At 43.4% G+C, this 22,316-nt stretch overlaps 1 protein-coding gene across 1 annotated transcript in view; it reads right to left on the reverse strand.

Annotated features, from left to right (window-relative positions):
- The window catches only part of erfl3 (Ets2 repressor factor like 3), a 52,481-nt gene extending 42,843 nt beyond the window's left edge, over positions 1-9,638 (reverse strand). Inside the window, exon 1 of the mRNA XM_069695580.1 lies at positions 8,832-9,638. Within this exon, the coding sequence (XP_069551681.1) occupies positions 8,832-8,853 (22 nt within the window). The 5' untranslated portion in view covers positions 8,854-9,638. The remainder of the gene's footprint in view (positions 1-8,831) is intronic.
- Positions 9,639-22,316: the final 12,678 nt, after the last annotated feature.

Genomic DNA, 22,316 nt, shown 5'->3' on the forward strand with positions numbered 1-22,316 from the left:
CAGTGGGAAAAAATAGAGTCCGATGTTTGTCCTGCTGAGAGTGCAATCCAAAACACTTTACGCTGCCCGTGACGACACATCTTGGAAGGAACCCAAGGCTGTGTGTGTGTGTGTGTGTGTGTGTGTGTGTGTGTGTGTGTGTGTGTGTGTGTGTGTGTGTGTGTGTGTGTGTGTGTGTGTGTGTGTGCGCGTGCGTGCGTGTGTGCGTGTGTGTGCAGATACATGTTCAAACTGCTACATGCACCGAGGACAATTTGCACTCGACTTTGAGCTCCTATTTGTAGGTTGTTTTTTTTGTTTTTTTTTAGGCCAAGTCTGCGCTGTTAAGGCCAGCCAGCCCGTTGCTGGTACAGTCAGACAGTGGCTGGCAGGCTTTTTATACGATTTGAGCCGTGTTAGTAGACAACCATTCTGTATCTACTCATGTATACTCAGTTATGTTGGCTGGTAAATCAGGGTGTCCAGTGAAAGAAGAAGAGACAGGGTAGGGTGACATGAAGCAGGAGAGAGGGGGAGAGGAGGAGAAGGCTAATGGAAGAGGAGCTGCCACTGGGGTATTAGTCCATGGATTGGTGACACAGAAATGATAGTGAGAGGGAGGAGAGGATGGTGGGATGGGAGGGTCAATCGATGCTCAAAAAGGTTTCACTCCCCAACAGGGATGTGTGCATCTGTGTGCACAAACACACAAGAGTCAGTTGAAAAAGAAAACACACTCTCACTCTCTCTCTGACACACACACACACACACACACACACACACACACACACACACACACACACACACACACACACACACACACACACACACACACACACACACACACACACACTTTATAGAATGGCCCCATCTCTCGCTGAAAAGTCAAAAGTCTTGCTAAGGAGCAGCATTCAGAAACAGGCCTTTGATTCCAGCAAACAGTAGATAAGCACTTATTGGTCTAATCTGGACTGAGACAGAAGGTTTGTGCTTCTAAATCTTGAGTATAAAAGACAGTGCTTACTTATGGGGTTGTCCAGAAAGATGAAATTAGATCAAGCAGCAGTGGCTGATAAAAGGCAGAGGATGTCCCCACTTATCTCTTTCCCACACACACACACACACACACACACACACACACACACACACACACACACACACACACACACACACACACACACACACACACACACACACACACACACACACACACACACACACACACACACACACACACACACACACACACACAGGCAGCTTGCTACTGCTACAGAGTGCCATTTGGCTGGCAATAATGTCACGTCTGTACGTACACACCTGCAAACTGTCCAGCTGTTAGTTTGCACCATTTGCCTGTGCTCAAAGGAGGAGAGAGCTGAAACAGCTTTGGTTGCATTAGAGGGGTGTTAACTAAAAACATAGTTAACAATGCCTACACAGATTCAATCTTTCCATTAACAAGAGTTTGGGAAATTTTGTTGACACAATGATACACTTTTTACAACTGACACAGCAGCCTGAAAGGCACATAATGTTCTCACCCTCATACATAGGCTGCATGAGTGGGCTTGAAGTTTAAAATGAGCTCCGACATACAAAAGAGAACAGGTCTGAACATGAGATAGAAACAAGGTAAAGGCTGAGTGACAGACAGAGCCGGCACAGTGAAATACCAAGGAAGAGGAAAGACTGGTTAAAAAGAAAAACCTAAATGTGATCTGGCATTCCTTACATGGGGTGAAGGGAAGGGGAGAGAGAGGGGCGAGGAAAAAATGATGGAGGAATGGGGGAGGGGAAAGAGGGGAGAAGGGTGACAAGAGAGAAAGTTTAACTTGGCGCCAGACAGCATTTTAAATCCCAACAGCCACACACACACACACACACACACACACACACACACACACACACACACACACACACACACAAAATATCAACACTGTAAGTGGCACAGAAGTCCTTTTGGTGACTTCCCATCATCCAAAATTAGATTAGATATTTGCCCTGCACCCCTACTCCATGGGTCCAGCACAGAGGCAGATTCCCAGATAAAAATAGCCAGAGGAACTATTCAAACACTGCTGCCTTTCTGCAGGGAGTGTCTGCTGACTGCACTGGACTTAAAGGGTTAGAGAGGGGTTAGGAGCTCCACTCACTACTTCCCTAAATCAGAGCCTGAGACAGTGGGGCAGTCCCAATCTCTTACCACAGTTACACACCTGTAGACAGACACACACATACACGCATTAAGTTTAATTGTTGTTTTTTTTACAATTAACATGGAGGAAAAAATGACATACTGATAAAAACACTCTTTGCAAAAACCACTGAAAATAGCAAAAGAAGACAAAAAAAAGTAATCTAGACAGACAAATGTCTATTATTTCACATGAAGAATGACAGAAGTCAAAAACACAACAGATTATTATCATGCAAACAATTTACCATGCAGCCCAAGAGCAGACTACCAGCTGCATATACTGATATCATAAACACACTCACCTTACATAAAAGGCTAAAAGATTGCGAGGAGTTCAAAGTTCTTTTTTTTTTTTTTTTTTTGTCATTTTACAGTAAATAGAAGCTCCTGTTGTTCTGATCCTGCCTGGTATGTACAGTACAGTAACAGCCACATTGTGTGCTGATCCCCTACTGTAAAGAGGCCCTCGGCATGCCCGGTATTATTGGGGTTAATCTAAGAAGATTAGAAATATAGATTACAAAACCACTCGCCCGAGGGCTGCAAAAACAGCAACCAGTGGGTGCTGCAGCATCAACACAAGACGACCACATACAACTCTGTACTATGTGTGAGTGCAACAGGCCATGCGGATGTGGTGTGTGCATGGTGCAGCAGCTATTAGCCATTGTTAGGGATGAGGGAAGAGGTACCTTCGTGACTGACTGACACAATGCTGTCAAGTGCTTACACCCTGATTATACTCTGACCAGCAGAGAGGTGACAGTCCAGCCTCTAACCTAAAGGGTAGCTCATTGTGTCGTGAGGATCCAAAATAATACCTCTCATCTGGAAGGATCAGAGGAACAGAGTTACCTGATCTTCACGTGTGTGTGTGTGTGTGTGTGTGTGTGTGTGTGTGTGTGTGTGTGTGTGTGTGTGTGTGTGTGTGTGTGTGTGTGTGTGTGTGTGTGTGTGTGTGTGTGTGTGTGTGTGTGTGTGTGTGTGTGTGTGTGTGTGTGTGTGTGTGTGTCATCAGACTCAGATCAGTTTCAGTGGCGCCGCAGTCACCAAGAAGCTATTACAAACACCCACAAGCACCGAGGTACAAGCTTTGTTCACAAGTAATGCCTTTACAGAGCTGCCCACCTAGAAAACCCACCCTCCTTCACACACACACACACACACACACACACACTTCATATTCTTTTACAACAACATGCCATTCTGCACCTCACACCGAGTCCCCTCCACAACAGAGTAGCTCTGTAAACTCCCCATATTACATTACAATACACATGCATGCGCAAACACAGACAGCTGCTGAGCAGTGCCGGTCAATCCATGCACACCAACACACCTCACTGCATTCTCAAAATGAATTTTGATACCCATTTGAAAAGAGACCCCTGTGCGTGTGCGTGTGTGCGTGCGTGCATTTTGAAGCTGGTAAAATATTACGTCTGTCTCATCTCTTAAAATAACAGACACTATTTTCTACATTCTTGAATCAGCTTCAGTCATATTATCCACATGCGGTATTAAAAAAAATATGCCCGTATGAGTGCATACATGTCTTTGCATATCAGTATGACTGTGCTCAGAATAGGCTTAAAGAGATAGTAACTGTTGTGTTTTCCCCTCATGTGTAATGCAACACAGCCGGCAACTATTAACCTTCTAAGCAGGAATGTGGGAGGTCCAAGAATTCCAATAAAAAACAGCAGCGTGTGCATTCTGTGTCTGTGTACTCACACACATGTTCTTTGAAAGTGTTAAAAGTTATCTGTCAACAGTCAACATCCCTTTCAGACATGCAGACCTACCCCATTACCATCCCTGACCAACGACCAATAAAGTCAATATGGGGTCACCAATAAAGTCAATATGGGGTCACGTAGAGGCTACAACCAATGGTATCGCAGTAAAACTAGGCTGAACTCGCATCACAGACCCACATAAATGGCCCGAGGATTTATTTAGTTCTGCAGCTGGGTTTTAAGCGTAAAAAGTGAATTGAGGTTGTTTTTTTTTACTGTCGGACCTCACAATCATGCAGCTGATCAAACAGGATGCAGATGCTGATAATCTATAGGACTTTATGGTTAATGTGTTGGTCTGTGAGGCAGGGGGCGACTGGGTCTGGAGCGGTGCTAGACAGCGGTCAGAAGGGCCGGGGCCATCAAGGGTAATGCCGCCTTGTTGACTGTGGTTTCTCTGGTCTCCCTGGTCAAGGGCGGCACAGGACTAATGGTGGGGAGGTCCATTAGTGTCGACTGGCTGAGCACATTGTTCCCTTTGGTCACATTCCTGGCTAAATACAGACATTTCCACAACCGAAGGCCTCCTCGACCAAAAGTCATTTGTCAACTTAGCATCACAGTGGACCATATCAAAACTTTTATGAAGGGCTGTTGTGACAAGGAAAAGGGCCACGCTGTCGCTGCATTGGGAATTCTTATTATCCGTGAGTCTAAAAATGTATGTTTTACGTCCACTTAAAATATAATATTAAAATCAACATCCTCAGGAGTGTTTTCACTCGTTAAATAAATGTGAAAAGGGCTGCGTACAATTTTGTCAGGAAAATTGGCTGAATAACTTGAGTAGTATTCTTAACATCTGATATGTTCACACCAGCAGTCAAAGTAGATTCTTCAGTTTTTTTCAGATGGAAGATAACCAGTTTTGCTGTGGCACATCATTCGTTTCAGGTTTTGAGTGCGCTTTCTGATCCTGATCACAGCGGGACACCACCCCGTAAACAATGTTGTAAAACTGCATTGGGATAGTAGGAGGTAGTGATTTTGCTGCGGTCAGCACTGCAAGCTAGTTTTCACAGATAAGGCTAATCGCTACGCTTATCATCACAGCGGTGGTTGAGATTGAAAAGCATATGCTCACAATCGCATGCATAAACCCACACAGGGAAAAGGTGAAATATTCCCTCGCAATTCATTCTTCACAAGCTGCCCTTTTGTTTCCTGCCCAGGCACATCATAAAGCCGGACTGTGTGTCTGTGTGCGTGCGCGCGCGCGTGTGTGTGTGTGTGTGTGTGTGTGTGTGTGTGTGTGTGTGTGTGTGTGTGTGTGTGTGTGTGTGTCTAGAATAAATGGTAACAGAGCTCCATGGCATGTCAATCACTCTGGGGCGGCAGAGAGCACAAAACAGCAATCATCATTAAAAGTAAGTTCCTTGAGTAATTGGTGAATGGATGCCCAAATTTACCCAACTTTTTCTAAACACTCAAACACACATTTCACACACATGCAGAAGTGCGGTCTCTTCATGTGTCAAAAGCGCCAGCAAACTATGAGCTACTCCGCACCATTATTACCACAATGAGAGGTCCCTGGCCCCGCAAGTCCTCACACAATCAGTCCCAGGCCCTGCCCCTCTCCCAGCCATTGTCCCGCACTCCACACACACTCGCACAATGGCCACTCCAGAGCCAGGGGTCCCTCTATGCAATTCCCTTACACAAAGACACACACCAGTCCTTATCCCGTCAGAGCGAGAAAGAAGAATGACAGAGGTGGCAGGACAGAAAACTGTATCCCTTGGGGAGGAATGGAGGAAAAACCGGTGAACTACAAAAGCTCGAGATCACAGAGTGTGGTGGTGGTGTGGATAACATATTAGGAAGGGAGAAACACACAATAGGGCAGTTATTAATGTGTTTCTGTAAGTCCTTATCACCAGAGTTTAATCAATCATTAGCCTTTGAGGTACACACAAAGCTGGATATGTGACTGTGTGAGAGTAGATGAGATAATATACAGCACGTCTCTGCTGACTAATGCCACCTGTAGAATGCTTTGCCTCTAATCAATCCCACACTACAACAAACAAGTACAAAGACCAGGTATACAGCAGTGATTGGATACGAACAGAAATTAAAATCGGACACTCTCCAACCCCACAAAACCAACACCCTTCCGCCAGCAACAACAGAGGTAGATATGGCACCGCCATTTCCTGCTCCATCACGTCCGTTCTCTATCGCAGCAGAAATCCTATCATCTACTCTGGCTAATAAAGTGACGGTGAAAAACAGAAGTGCAAGGGGAAGCGTCCGGTGCTGGAGAGAAAAGAGGTAAGCTTCATAGAGGCAGCAGTTTATCATATGTGGGACATAATCCTGTTTAAAAATGATTGATTATATTTTGATCCTACACATATCCAGACTTTTATATCCTCCCGCATCCAACAAATGTGTTCCTTCCACATGATGGGATACACACAGGTTAAAAGGGTTAAAGATAGAGTTCTGATTGCAAATGCAGCAACAGCAGGAGATCAGACAGATCAGGCCACCAAGATTAACTAATTCAATAATTCAACTATTTAAAGGTGCTTCTATTAGATCTGATTTGTTGTTAGATAATGGCCCCCTGAGAGAGCATTTCTATGTTTGCTAAGTACTGATGAAAAGATTATTCTATTAGCTAATCAAGAGAAGTGATCAAATTTCATAAATTGGCAACACAGGACAAGAGGCTATTTGCTTATTAGTTAATTTATTAGCTGACTGGTAGAAAATTAATTAATCGGCAGGGATTTTCATTGTTAATTAAGCAGTTTAAGTAACTTTTCAAGCAAAAGGCCAAATCTTTACTAGTTCAAGCTTCTTTAAAAACTTGTAAAATTCCCCGCTTCTCCTCATCTTGACTAAGTTACCAGTGTCAAGACTTAAACTTTGAGTTTAATACTTTGAGCTGGGTGATATGGCTTTAAAACATTATCACTACAGTTTAGGGTATTTATGCAATAACGATTTTCTTAACGACATAACATGATACTGAAAAATACTTTCTTAATTTCAAGAACATAGCATCGAAACAAAATAAGTGTTATAGTTTTATGTGTCAGCATAAACGCAAGAGTTTGCCTTCAAATATTTTTTATTAAAAGTAAAAAAAAAAAAAATTGGCTCTCAGTTCTTTAGGAACTCAGGGATGTTCGGATTCTGCATAAAATACAAACACTTTCAGCCACACTTGTCGCTGTGCATGAGTCACGCACGTGCATCAGATATCAGAGTATGGCCATTGTCATGATATGATTTATTTTATCATTTCAAATCTATATCAATATTATCATAAACATTATTATGGCAGCTAATTTATATTAAAAAAAAATATATATATATATATATGTATTAACATCAGTCAAGAATGAAAATAACAGTTATAGGCAACACAACTATTCATGCAATTGAATGTTAAATAAGACTGTTTGGAAGGCAGCACACAATTTACAACAATCATACAAGAGAACCTTAGTATAGGACCAATTAACCTTCATTCATGGACAGACAACAAACACAACCAACACACACACACACACACACACACACACACACACACACACACACACACATCAAATAAATAACCTAAGCACAATCAATTTTTAGTGCCTTCCCAGAAGAGCTTAAGCTATCTGCTGCCACACAAACACAGAGCTCCTTGTAATAAAAGGGCTACTTGTGGTGGGATGTGGTGTGATGTCATGGCAGCCTCCTGGGCTGCTGCAGGGAGTGGGTGTGTGTGCAGGAATGTGGAGGGCTGAGGGGCTGAGGCTGGGTGCAGCGGGAGTCAGGAGGGGACACGGTGGGGGAAGGGAGGGGAAGGTCCTGAGTGGAAGGGGTACCGCTCAGTTTGTCAGTTACACACACATGGCCCGAAGCCAAACGCTTACCAGTAACTACTTACAAAGTCTGCGCATTGTTCCTGCTGGAGAAGCAACTGATTAAATATGTATATTTTGTTTGACAGAGGGAAATAGACCAAATACTATTTCCATAACACCAAGAGATGTTATCTACTTGGGCTTGAAATCTGTTCAATCATGCCAACTGCAACAACTCAAACAGATACAGTTTTGTCACGTTAAGAAAGAGTGATGTCAGGCAAATAGTTTATGGCCGACACTCAAATATGAAAGTGCATAGATGGCACACATGACACCACTTCCACTTCCTTCTTTCTGAAGAAAAATTGCTTCAGGAGAAGGGAGAAATAACAAACTTATGCAAGCATTTCAGGAATTAAGACAAACGGACGCACATACAGACAGACCTCAGCTGATTGCCGGGAATCTCCCCCTACTCACTTCAATAAGCTGACAGGCCAAGTACCTGACAAATGTCTGCTCAGTTACTAGGTTAATATCAGCTTGCTCCGTGTGTACCTGCCTCGATCCAATCACCTACACCACCAGGAGAGGAGGTTTTTTTTTTTTTTTTTGTTTTTCGTTAGTTCGTTTTCGGTACAAAAACGCGCTCGTATCGAGCGCTTCTAACATTTTTAAGGTGCTGGATGGTGAAATTAGGTCGTATGGGTGACACAGAGGATGTCGTTTAAACAACTGTACAGTAGTTTAACCACTTCCTCTTAAACCGGAGTACAGTACTAAACCTGCACCAGATTTTAGTTACTTATCAAGCGGAACCACCGACTGTCGCCCCGACCCGCGAGAACAACTAAAATCAACAGGTTTTCATCGTGTGACTGGAAGCGGGTGTTTGCTAGTTAACTATCTTTTGAATTAATCAGCAGTGCGGTTATTGTTAGCTTTTGTCGACCACGGCTGCGACAAGTAAACAAGAAAGACAATGTTATAAAAACAAAACAAACAAAAAAAAAATCATAGCAGTGAGTCCTGCAAACTTACCATTATCTCCAGGTGTTTTCATTCTCGCTGATTTAGCTACTTTAGCAGAACAGCAAGCGGCTAAAGATTGCTAAACTGGATGAATTCCACGAAGTCGCTTGTGGAGAAAAAAAAAAAAAAAAAAAGAAAAAGAAAAGTCACTCTGTCGGCCTCTTCCTCCTGCTCTGGTTTCCAATCTGGGAAACTAGGTGAAGATAACACGGCAAACTTTTGTAGCTTCTGCTTCAGCGGCTCTCTCTTCTCTCGAGCCGCCGCTCTCTGCTCGCTCGCTCTCTCTCTCTCTCTCTCGGTCCGGTTCCCCGGTTCCCCGGCTCTCCGCCAAAACCGACCGAAAGGTTCGCTGTCTGCCACCGACCTCGTTGTGTTCCTCGTCTCGTCCCGTAACTCGCAACAGCGTTGATATCTGCTCAAGTTGCGGCGGAAAACGGCCAACCGTCCCGACACGAGCCAAGCCGGAAAAAAAAAAAAAAAAAAAAGAAAAGAAAAAAAAAAAGAAGCCTTTTCTCTTCTCTTCTAACAAGTTCTTTCGCTAACTGTCCGGTAGCTGTTTACTCCGTCTCAACCGCATCTTCGTCACTGTTTGACATCCCTCCGCCGCAAAGCTCCGCTACTTCTTTGACAGAAATGAACGTTAGAAAGGAGCCTCTTCTTTCTTCGCAGACTTTTTTTTTTTTTTTTTTTTTTTTTTTTTCAGTCCTCCACTCACTCTCACACCACTCAGTGCTACTCTCTCCTCCCCCCCCGTGCCTCTCACCGTCCTCGGGGTGTCGTGTTTCGCTCGCTCTCTTCTGAGTGGGTCCCGCCCACACTGACGGGAGACAAGCGGGGAGGGGGGTGAGAGGGGGGGAGGGGGGCTAACGTGGCGAGTCACGCCCACTCAACACGAGCCGGGGCCTTTGGCTGGCGTCACTGCAGCACGCGGCGTTGCCTGGGAGACCGTCAGAGAGCGCTGCCGCGCTGACATCACATCCGAATCCTGCGAATCGAGAGAGAAGCGCGAGAGCAGCTCTGCTCGCTGTGTCCATCTACGTCAATCAGGGTTAAGGTATTACGGTAATTAGGCCTGTTCATATCAGGATAATTACACTTATTAAACCAGCAAAATAACGTGAAAGCGTCAGTTAGTGAATAATACTGAAAACAGGAAATTAAAACATATCGTTGCTCCATATCTGACCAGGTGAGCCACCTTTCAGATATGACAACTTCAATGCAACTAAAAGTTCTGCATGCATAAATTGAGACTACTTCCCTCCACATAAAAATGTGGTTTGTTCATTGTAACCTGGTTGTTCGAGCTTGGAGCCTGTTGGTGCAGAATGTGCAGATTTTCACACTAAAAGCTGTTTTTAAATTAATCTGCTAAAGGACAAAGCTTTCTCTATATACGCACTTTAAATCTGAATTTAAACATGTGTGTGTATTATGATTTTAAAACTAGTTTGGAGGCCATCCGTGATTCAATATGCATCTTTTCACTGACAATGGCTCTATCAGCAAACACATTTTTTCCAGCAGTTAAACTTTTGAAATAAAGCATAAGCTTTTTTTTTTTGCTGAGAAAAACATGGGACCAATTATTATTACAAACGGAAAATGTCATGAAGACCTTTCCTGTTTGTAATTGAGTAAAAGTCCAAAATGGAAAATTCTGATGTAAAGCGACAGTTCAGTGAGGATACTTAACCACAATTAAAACTATTTCTTTTCTTTCTCTGCAATCTATTCTAGTGGCGATTTTCATACCTACAGTAGCAAATATTTATTTGAATTTCTTCAAAAACATCTTCACTTAAAAAACAATGAAATAAAAAAACATCTTGTGGTTAATATGAAAATGAACCTGCATCCTGTGCTGCTGCTAATCTCTCATGAGGCATGAACACCTCTTTCCTCTTTCCTCTTTCTTTAAGGTGCAGCCAGCAAACCGTAAAACTCACTGACAAACACATACAGTGTAAAATTATCCCGAGTGTGCATTAGCATACAATTTGTATGCATGTCAATGTGCATATTGAGTGCCTCTGAGCACAGAGACATCCGGTGGTCATCTGTAACATCTATGGCTTGATCGAGATTTGTTCGATTGAGAGGACTGGTGTCATGCCCAGACTTGTTTCCTGTCAGCTCGAACGCACTTCTGCTTCCTCCTGTGCTGATATGAAGCTGTCATGTGTTATTGCTAAGTGCACGTGATTGGGTGAGGTGTCATACATGAGAAGTGAAGTGCATCTCCTTCTTTTGCCCTCTCGCACACTGGCACCTGATTGCGCTGGATGGAGGCTTCTTCGTGTGTTGTTGTGCATTTTTGACCGTGCAGTTAAATCAGCGATACACACCGCTGCCCTACCTTGTCAACAGGATATGAGACAGTGGTAGTAAAACAAAGTAAACAAAGTCCCCTGACAGCAACAACGTCCCTCCGGTGTGATTTACAAACAGGATTTCTCCTCCCTACACTGGCCATTCTCTGACAGGCTCAGGAAACCAACTCTGCTCTGCCTGATAAGAAACCGGACTGAAAGAAAACCATTAAAGTGGATGCTGAACCTTCTGGTTCAGGAACTACTATCCTGTCCTGTCTTCTTCAGAAGCAGGAAAACCTCTCGGACGGACCCGCGTGACTTTTTCTCACGCAGCAGCTGGCAATAGGGCAATCAGCAGGGAACGAAAGCGTTGCACTCTCCCCCTCTTCCTATGTTCGCTGCCGTCATCAGTTCCGGCATGCATTCGACACATATCTATCTTTTTTCCAATTTTCTGAAGTCTTAGGTGAAGAGCTCATCAGCGTCTCCCCAGGCCCTTCACACCGGGGGAGAGATGAGAGAGCAAAAAGGGGACATGAGGAAAAGCTACAGACAGAGGAGGAGAACAAAACTGAAAGTGAAATCAAAGTGATTTGGTGCTGTGTGGACAAACAGTTTCTCCTGTCTAATGTGCACTTATACGCCTGTGCCTGTCTGTGACGTGACAAGGGAGATGACATTTACGGACGAATCTACAGCACAGTACGTTCTGAACGCTGATAAACACAGTGCCTCGCTCAACACCCTCCCTCTCTCCCACCCGTGTCCTCCTCCTACACCTCCTCCTCCCTCACTCTGACTGTTCATCCAACCTCTCCTGTTTTCTCTCCACCCATTCCCTCTTTACATTGTTCTGTAGTCTTTTACCACCCATCCATCCATAGGTCCGTGCGCCCTCCCTCGCTCTAACACCTCTTCTAGTCCTCCTCCTGCTCTGTCCTCTCCATTGCCTACACCGCTTTCCCTCCCTCACACCATCTCTCACTTTTTTTTTTCTCTTCAGGTCATTGTTTCAGCTACAAGCTCGAGGTTGATGTTGTGAATTGAATGTATGAAAACACATTCAGTTTTATGTATTGCCATTGGCTGTTAAAAAAAAGATTTCCAGTCGACTCTCAGTTATTCTGCTCATTTTAAGAAGCCTCAAATTTAGACTTAGTAAAAACACGTCATTTAAAATTAATTGGACATTTTTAAGATCTTGTTATCCTGTATATAATTAGGAGGCAGGCAGTGAATTGCTTCTCCAGTTCTACCATTGTTTTTACGTTTTCGGGTTGTCTGTCTGTCAGTCCACCAATCCATCTGTCGCACGTTCATGAACGTGATATCTCAGGAAAAACTTCGGGAGAATTTCTTCAAATTTGGCAGGGTCGTTCATTTGGACTCAAGGATGAACTGATCAGGTTTTGGTGGTCAAAGGTGATATCTGCAACTTGACTGGTTGGGGGAAGCATGCAATCAGGAGATGATATTTAGGTCCCTTTTCGTTCCTTCTTCTTACAAATGAATTGCCTTTTTGGAGGCTTTATGATATTAAAAAAAACTCCTGAAAGTTGGTACACATATCTCTCCCGGCGAAAATTTTTGTATTTTAGTTAGTTGCGAGTGGGTGTGGCCAAATGGTTCGCTAGCGCCCCCTACACAGATGCCCCGGTGGCTACATTTACGTACATGCATGAAAATCGATGGACATGTGTATCACACCTAGACGTACAAAAAAGGCAAAACGACGTCAACTCAACAGGAAGTCTGCCATTTAGAATTTAGTCCCCATTTTTGGCGATTCGCACATGTTGTACTTTGTCGAACTCCCCCTAGAGATTTTGTCAGACCGACTTGAAATTGATTCAGTTCACTCTTAACATGTTGGGGATAAAAAGTTATGAAAAGAATTTGTTTTCGTCGATGGGTGTGCCCATGGCGTGGAGGCCATTTTGAGTGTCTCACCATGAAACTACAAGTTGCTGTAACTCTTATGTACATGGACCGACCTTCTCCAAACGTTACATGTATGATAACACTCCGGCCCTGAAGACACCTCTTTGGTAATATTCACTGATAGTCATAGCGCCCCCTTGTAGCCACTGGAAATGACACTTTTCATACTTTCACATGCTACGTCGAGCTGGATGATCACATGAACCTAAAGTCGGGTCAGAATAGCCTAAACATGTAGTTGATGATATATTGAGAATTTCACTCGACTTTGTCAAAGGACGTCGCAATGGCAAAGTTTGATGTTTCGCCGTGACACAGGAAGTCGATGTTTAATGGTCAAAGGATGCTTGAAACCTCATGAAACGTGGCACATACATCCGGTGTGATGAGATGATACATCTGACATGTGTTTTGCGCGTGGCCAGATGGCTAGCTAGCGCCCCCTAAACTGCATCCCCGGCACTTCGTTTCACCTACATGCACCAACATTTTTTGTCGTCACAGTGATGCGGCAACCTTTGATGTTTTAAATTATTAAAAGTTATGACAAAGGGGAGGGGTTGAACCCCAAACATTTTGACTGAGAGGCAACCATGCTAACCCCAACACCACCAATCTTCCCAGGAAAAGGTCTGCATTGTTACAAATCTTTGGCTCACTGCAACCTATAACGCCACTGTCCACAAATGTTCATTCAAATGCGGCCAAAATTGCCACAGACATTTTTTGGATAGTAGATATACATGTATTCAAGGGGGTCTGCAGTGATACTAAATATCTTCCAGTAATGTGTAGTGTATGCAAAACTTTTTCAATTTCTCCAAACGTTTCAACTTCACTAAAAGTTGAATCACCATCAACAGGCCAAGGTGGAATCTGAACCATTAATAGCAACCTTGGTGAAGTTGAATCTTTAACCTGTTGAGTTAACCAGACTGTCGGTTGAGTCACTGGAAAGCTCTGAGTGAACTCCACAGTGTAAGTGTAAGCCACACAGTTCACCGAGTGCGAGGAGTAAGCCACACGGTTTCGGGTTTGTGTTGTAAATGCAGTCATAGTAATACCAAACCAAAGTTCAACAAAAATTCAAATAAAAGTCAATAACAAAAAATAAAGGGTGTGTCTAATTCTCCTTGGATTTCTGTTCAAACTACCACAAATTTTATCCCCCAAAATCCCATTAATATATTTTAATGCAATAGTATGACTTATTTTGTCATATTTAGGCCAACATGCTATAGTATGACACAGTGGAGCAGTGATTAGAGCAGTTGCCTCAGTGAGAAGTAACTCGGTTCAATCCCCACTTGAGGCATGCATGTCAGTTCAGAAAAAGGTCATACTCCAAAAAGTGATAAAGTCATACTATAGTATGTTGTCCAAAATATTTAAAAAAAAAACACCTAATCTGAATTATGTGACCCAAAAGTCATTTTTGTATATAGTACAGTATAGCCAGGGCGATGGGACTAAGTTTGATGTTTCGCCGTGACACCGGAAGTTGATGTTCAAAGTGAAACGATGCTCCAAACCTCATGAAACTTTGCACATACGTCAGGCACCAGCTTTCATGAGTTTTTGAAGATGTTAAAGCCGCCAAAAAAAGGCAATTTAAAAAAAAAAAATAATAATTAAAACACCATGCAGGAATATGTGGCCCCTCGTGTTCTGCATGTCGGGGAGCCGGCGGCCCCGACAGCCCCGACCCACTGGATCCCCAATGTGCAGCGTGCGAGGGCCCGCATATCACTGCTTGCAGTTTTAATTTTACTTATTGTTTTACTGCTTCTTGTGTTACTTTTTTTCAACACGGTGGACTGTTGCAGTACATTCGTCCTTAATGAATGTATAATTAAGAGTATCATTAAAATGTGAGAGCTATTTAACGAAAATGACTTTGCAATTGTTGTGGAAGAAAAATGTTAGATCCAATAGAACAAACTGAAATAAAGTCAAAGAAAACTGAAATTAAGTTTTTAATACAGACTTAAAAGACTTTAAAAAGCCATCATCAAAGTCCCCAAATGGAGTCAGGCCACAGACCTTTATTCCATGTAATTTTATATCTTCATCACCTCATTTCCTTTTAGAGTTCGACAGTAAATATGTTGATAAAATGCTACATTTTAAGTTACATCCTTTGTGATTGTGTGCTATGAATGTCTAGAAATGTTTCGTCACTTTTAAATTAAATTTTCCAGCCTCACTAACCTCACTTTAGTTAGTGAGGTAATTAGTCAGTTCGTTTTTGTGTCATGCATATACAAGTGCGTTGTACACATCGACTTACAAGACACCAAAATACCATTGCAGTGATGATACATAGTGATTGGAAACTTAAGATGTTCAAAAACTTTTGCTTTACAGTTTGGAGGAAGTTCATTTCCAACATCCGCAGAAAACTTTCATTTATTGTTTCTTAAAACGATATTGAAACATCTTGCCATTAGATGAGTCGTTGGGGAGTGAACTTGATAATGTGTTTGACAAACAGAGTGTATCACAGAAGAGCCTTGTCTTATTGGTTCCACACCATCCGTGACTCCCTCTATCTCTCATCCCGCCCTTTTTCATCCCCTCTGAGCTTTATGTGACTCTGCCCGTTCCTAATCAGAATGACAGTCAGACGCTCCGCAGAGAAAGACGGAGAGAATGAAAGGGAGAGCCGAGATTTTGTCACTGGAGTGTTTGTGCGTATGTGAATGCTCACAGTTGGGTGTGTGTGAACATCCCCAGACATCTTCGCTATAGACTCAAGCCCTTACCCACCCCCATCCTCTTCACTCTTCATCCTAGGGATGTGACATCCCAAGTGAGAACAAATGACATGACATGAGATGTGCGCCAAACCACCTCAACTGATATACAAGTTTGTGTTGCTGAAAAAAACTCAACACACTTTTTTCAATGGACGTCAGTGGTGCAACTGCATAGCATGCCATCCAGTCAGCGCGAACACACACACCGGTTTCTCCTGGTCTGTGCCTCTACAACACAGATGGCTTGAGTCGGTGTAATTACCGTGGACAATGGGTGTGGTAGCCCACTAACCAGTGTCACCACAGGCAGTGCAGACACAAACACTCGCTCACACACCGAGACACACATACACAATCCATGTACAGCACATGCAGAACCTGATTTCAGCAACCAGTGGAAGCCAGGCAGGATTATAATTCCTGGACGGGGCGTTGAACAACCAACAGAGGTGTAATACACTATGTACATAGGATATTTGATGACTCATACCTCCAGTGACTGTGAACAAACGCATGGACACGCTTACATAGACACACATTTGCACACGCTCAATGTCTCCCCGCATCGCTCTCCCTGTGCCTTTCTTTTTAAATTTTTTCATTACTTGATTTCTAGCAAATTATCTTACATAATCAACTTCAGACAGTATTGTACAAACTGCCTGCAGAGCTAAACCCTTGTTCAGCTTTAAGTCTTCATGTGGGGAACCTTGACTGAGGAGAAAAAGGTTTAACTTCTTGTGTGACGGTGAAAAGCAAACGGAAGATGGGTTGCAAGACAAAAAGGCATGGAGGGTGAGTGGAGACCGGATGAAAGAAAAAGCCGGCAGCTGAGGGGACAACAAGTGCAGCAGGGTGGCGGTTAATGCCCCCCCTCCCTTCTACACACACACACACACACACACACACACACACTCACCCTCCAACCTCAACCCCTTCGAAACGGCAAGAGCAAAAAAGGACAGAGGGAGGGGGGGGGGAGACGAAAAGGGAGCAAAGCGGAGAATAAGGAGTGGGAGAGAGAGAGAGTGAGACACGAATAAGAGAGTCAATGGGTTCTTTGTCATCAAAGAACTTGTTTATTTTCAAGCTTGCCAGTCCAACAGTCAGATATCGCTCCCTCTGTCTCTCTTTTCCTCCCTCTTTACCCCTTGTAGGATCAATAGCATGGATACAAAAGTGCCACGAATACCAAAAGACAGACAAATCAGGAAAAATGTGCAAAACGACAAATGCTACCAAAATAATCTGTTTTCCTGGAAGTGCTTTTGGATGCGCTTTTGCATGCACATCACATCATGGCTTTGTCGCTCATTGTTGATACCACCAGGTCAAATCAAGCAAACTCTTTTTCCTTTTTGCATATGTTTACCCTTTTTGTATATATTATTATCGTCTATTTTTGTATTTGAAGCCTGTTTCCTTTAATGTTTGTCCTTTGCGGCCAACACACACTAGGAATCTTTTTTTTTTTTTTGGGGGGGGGAGGGGATTTTTGCCTTCCTTTGATAGATGAATAGGGACGTAGAGAGGAAATGCAAAGTACAACAAAGGTCCAGCCAGCTGGGAGTCGAATCATAGCTGCTGAGGTTATGTGGTAGGTAACCATCAGGCCACCGGGACGCCCCGGAGTCCAAGTTTGAAAAGTTTATAAATTACAGAGACAATTTACAATGTCAGTCTAGATTTTTTTTCTCCTCTCTAGACAAGTGTTTAAAAAAAAACACCCAGTGTCTAAACCGTCTAGTTGAGATGCGAGGCCTCTACACAGTTATCCTCTGTGCACATTCTCCCGCCCTCTCTCCCTCTCTCCCCCAGCTGGTATTCGCACATGAGTAATGGGATTACCACAGCGAGTGGTGAGGTGGTGGAGGAGGGAGGGAAGGGGGGAGGATGATGTTGTAGGACAAGCGAGACAGAGGAAGAGGGGGATCAACAGGAGGGCCGACAAGGCAGCAAGAGGTCCACCTGGAGGAAGAAGAAGCAGACAAATGTGGGAAACTGCTTGATGGTGATACATTTTGACACCGCACCATAAACACATATAAATGTCTGACTTCTTCAAAATAGCTCAAGATTTGCACCGACTGATTTCTTAGATTCAGGGACATTTGAAGAAACCCATCGTGACTTACTACTTTCATCCGCGAGGCCCTAGACAGAAAAACCGCACTCTCTTTCTGTTGGATTACCATGGCAATGAGGGAGCTATTCAAGAACAAAAAGCTCCTTTTGCGGTGGGTAAAGTATGGAAAAAGCAAGCGGCCAGTGCCCATATGAAAGCGGGGTGGTGGGAGTTGGAAAGAGAGGGTAATGTGAGAGCGGGTGTAAGGCACAGAGAATGTGTGTTATATTAAACCAATGTCTGGCAGGGTGTCAAGTCTGTAATATATACCGAGAGAGGGCGAGAGGAGAGGGAAGGGGAGAAAGAGCAGAGGAAAGGAGATCAGTTAATTTAGCTCCGGGGACGTGACATTGATGGACGGGGCGGCGGGGGAGCACTGAGGGAAGGGAAAGGAAGAATGTAACCTGTTCATATGAGGGGTGGTTGGGGGGGGGGGGGGGGAGACATAGAGGAACGTGAGTGAGGCGGGAGGGGTGTTAAGGAAGGTGCATGTGTCAGGCTGGAAAGGAGAGAGAGGTATGCCTGGCCCTGTGACAGTAGCTATATTGAGCACAGCGTGTGTGTTGACACTGTCTCCTGTATCTCACCGAGGAACACACTCTTCCTATTGGCACAGTACAGAGCTTCCTCTTCCCCTCTTTACTCCTCTCCTCCCCTCAGTGACCAGAGTGCAAGCTCTCTGTCTCCACACGTCCCCTCTACTTTTCTTCCATATCTTTGATTTAGATATGTTCTCCATCACATGTGTTTCACTATTGCACTTTGTACAATTGCCTCTGACACTTCAGTTTAGAGAACATTTCCATCCTCTTCCTCTTTCGGTGTCGGTTGACTTCAGTTATGCTTTATTTGCATGAATAAGAGACAGTCACTATTGTAAAAGCAACAACTAAACACTCAGTAGATGACAGACCTTTGCCAAAGCTTATTCTCCCATGCCGCTGCTTTTACAGTCAATAACATCGGAGAGACAGGAGGACAGAATAATAATAAATAATAATATAAAGACATTTTTAACTAATCAACAATCAATAATTTAAAGAACTATGATTGATATTTTATAATTAAAAAAAAAAGATGCACAGCCTTTTAGTGACTTTCCGCTCATTGTTTTGGTTTTCTGCCGTCACCCTGGCTTTTTGTTCCTTCTCCCCTCTCTCATCAGCGGTTTTTAGGTGCTTCAAACAGCAAACACACTTTTAAAACTGTCGCATACGACCTCCTCAGCATCAAACAGGATGCTGACCGTGTGAGCTGGTGGAAAAAAAGGAGAATTTGGAAGCCACACACTTCCAAAATCCGAGCTGAGGGTAGTGAATATGTAGCCATTGTGACCTGAAATGTTGGACTCTTGGTGGGACAAAAACAAGAAATTTGAGTAATTATGATATACTTTTTTTTTTTTTTTAATTTTTTTACTTTTAACTCTTTTAATGCATCTAGGCGACGGGTATTTAGAATATGGTTCTTTGCAGCAACATGATTACAACTTTTTGTTCTTGCTGAATCAGCTTTTGGGCCAAGCATGAATGAAAATCACATACATGGATTCCTTCAAAGTCTTCACTATATGTGTTGTGAATCTGGTTGAGTCTGTTTTAATGCCTAAACTTGAAATTGGTTAAATGTAAAAATAAGTCAGAGGTGACTTATTGATTCAACTGTAACAGTTTATGGGTCAAATTGTCGCCCCGTATTGGACTTCTTTCACCATTTTTGTAGCTTGAATGTTACAAATTTGTAAATGAAAATCTTTCATGATTGTACACAGTAAATATTCTGGATTCATGGCTAACTGGTGAGGGCTTATTTCAAAATTGGCAGTCTCGCCTGGCCATGGTGCTCTACAAAAAAACATTCGTTAAAATAAATACTTTTCTGTCTTAAATCTTCTCACAAGATTTCATGCCAGTTTCTCTGTCAGGTTTTAAGGTGTGTTAGCCACAAACAGATGGAGGAAGGTGATCACAATGATCTCACTGCTTTGTTTAGGTATCAATGGAAGATTGTAATCACAACAACATAACAATGAAAATGAGAATATACACAAAATATAAAAAGATTAAATTAAAAATAGACAATAAGAACACAATAGATTATTTTTAATTCTTCACCTTTCATCCTTGTACACTACAAATATTCTTGTCTTGTCTCCTCTCATTCATCCATATGTGTCACAGCCATCCAGAATTAGATTAGGTTTCTGGATCACTCCCTGTCTTGTGTGTGTACATGCGCGCGCGCGCGTGTGTGTGTGTGTGTGTGTGTGTGTGTGTGTGTGTGTGTGTGTGTGTGTGTGTGTGTGTGTGTGTGTGTGTGTGTGTGTGTGTGTATGTGTCAGGCATGTACTGTATTTGTAAAAGAGGTCTGGGTCAGATCCAGTAACAGCCTCTGCTTTGCCCTCCCCTCCTCCCTCGTCCTCAATTAGTCATCCTCACACTGGTCTAAATCAGGGTCGCTCAGATTGGATCACCCAGAGGTGCTTGGCCACCAGCCACCTAAATCCCCCTCACTCTCCAACCCAATACCACACACTCATCGCATACAGAGCATAGCCCCGGGCCCAGCACAGATGCCCCTGCAGCCGCCTAACAACCGGAGGCCCGTTTCCAACATGTGTTCACATGTTTAACTGGGGGTGGGCTGCAGGACCAGGTGACGTTTAACAGCACATTCATGTGCTCTACTCCAAGTGACATTTGGGGGTAGTTTAAAAAGTGAAACACAAAGATTTTAACTAAACCAAAAAGTAGTCCTTCACAACCTCTGAGACATTGTCAACAGTCGCAGCAGCTTATAAACACTCACAGGATCCCCTCTTTAACCCAGAGGACGATCTGGCAGAATCCGCCTCCTTTGCCGGCACCCTCAGCCCCCCCCCCCCCCCCCCATCATCATCATCATCATCATCGGCTGGGCAGGGAGACAGCAGGCCTGTAGGTGGTTCAGCTATGTGTCATACATTACATGCCAGTGCAGGGGAGGAGGACTGACACAGAGCATGTGTTACACTTGCTCAGTTTGATGTGCTCTGCCCTCGCACAGGCACCACTGTGGGTGGCACAGCTATGTGTCATAATCACCATCATCCTTTGCTTTGTCGGATTTCTCATCGTACGTGCGTGCCTGTGTGTATTTGTGTGTGAGTGTGAGATTGTTTTTGCGTTGCTATACTGTAGGTCCTTTTGTGGAGGTGCCGCGCAGTGGGCTCATTCACAGTGTGGGAGCTGCTGTTATACACTGAGTGGCACTGATTCATTTTTTTGTGACCTGTTTGTGCCATTGTGGTGATGTGAAGGCTCATGTTTTACATCATGCAAGTCCTCAACTAATTATCTGTGCCCCGCTGCTGCTGGTTTGTGCAAAAGACTTCATTTGAGAATAGAGACAACAGGATAAGACACAATTTATTAAGAGAAACAAGCTGCAAAACATTTTTGTAGTGTGTCAAATAAAAATTCAAACTCAAAGGGATCTCACTTTTTCCAAGGCTTCTATTAACTGTGTCTCATGGCCCTCTTCAGAGGATGAGGAACAGCTCTGTTTCCTTTAAGAGGACTTTGAAATGTGGTTGAAAGCTCAACTTTTGAGTTAAACTAATGTTTCCAAGGTCAAGAATGACCTTTTGACAGCAATCTTTGAAACTTTTCTGGCTATCTTGCACACTGCCCGCATTATTATGAGCCTCACATTATTGACTGGCTGGTAGTGAGTGGAGTCTAGTACTCTCGAGAAAGACTGTTGATATTTCAACAATACCCAAACAAATGATCCTCTCACCTTGCTCAATCCGAAGCTCCACACCCCAACTTCATGGACAAACATTGTTGGTGCAGCGACAACATTGCTGCTGTCAAAAAGAACTTGTGATGCGTGGTTACGACATGAAAACTCATGTGCATGGTATGCTTGGCATTCAAGTGGTTAAGTCATAAGAACACTGCTGCAAGGCAACGGCAACATGGACGGTGTCTAGAAGCTACGAAGGCTAAAAACGTAGCAAGCTAGCAGGCAGATAATGTAATGCAGGAAACACAAAGTCATAAACAGGGGAACAAACAAACTGCATAAAAGGACATAAAAGGACGACATCACTTAAAAGCAATTCTATAAAAATAGGTTTTAAGAAGTGATTTATAAGAAGTTAATGATTCTGCAAGCCTTAATGGCAAAAGCACGGTCACCCTTTGATTTAATTCTCGACTTTGGAACGGCCAGAGGAGCCCCACCGGAGGATCTAAGGTTGCGAGTTGGCTCATATGGGGCTAACATTTCAGGAATGTAGCTCGGGGCCAGACCCAGGCAGGCCTTAAAAGTGATCAACAAAATCTTAAAATCAATTCTAAAACCAACC

Source organism: Brachyistius frenatus, unplaced genomic scaffold (genome assembly GCF_029030835.1).
Source record: "Brachyistius frenatus isolate BFR_SWC_R1_liver_20210118 unplaced genomic scaffold, ASM2903083v1 Contig_20, whole genome shotgun sequence".
Lineage (NCBI taxonomy): Eukaryota > Metazoa > Chordata > Actinopteri > Embiotocidae > Brachyistius > Brachyistius frenatus.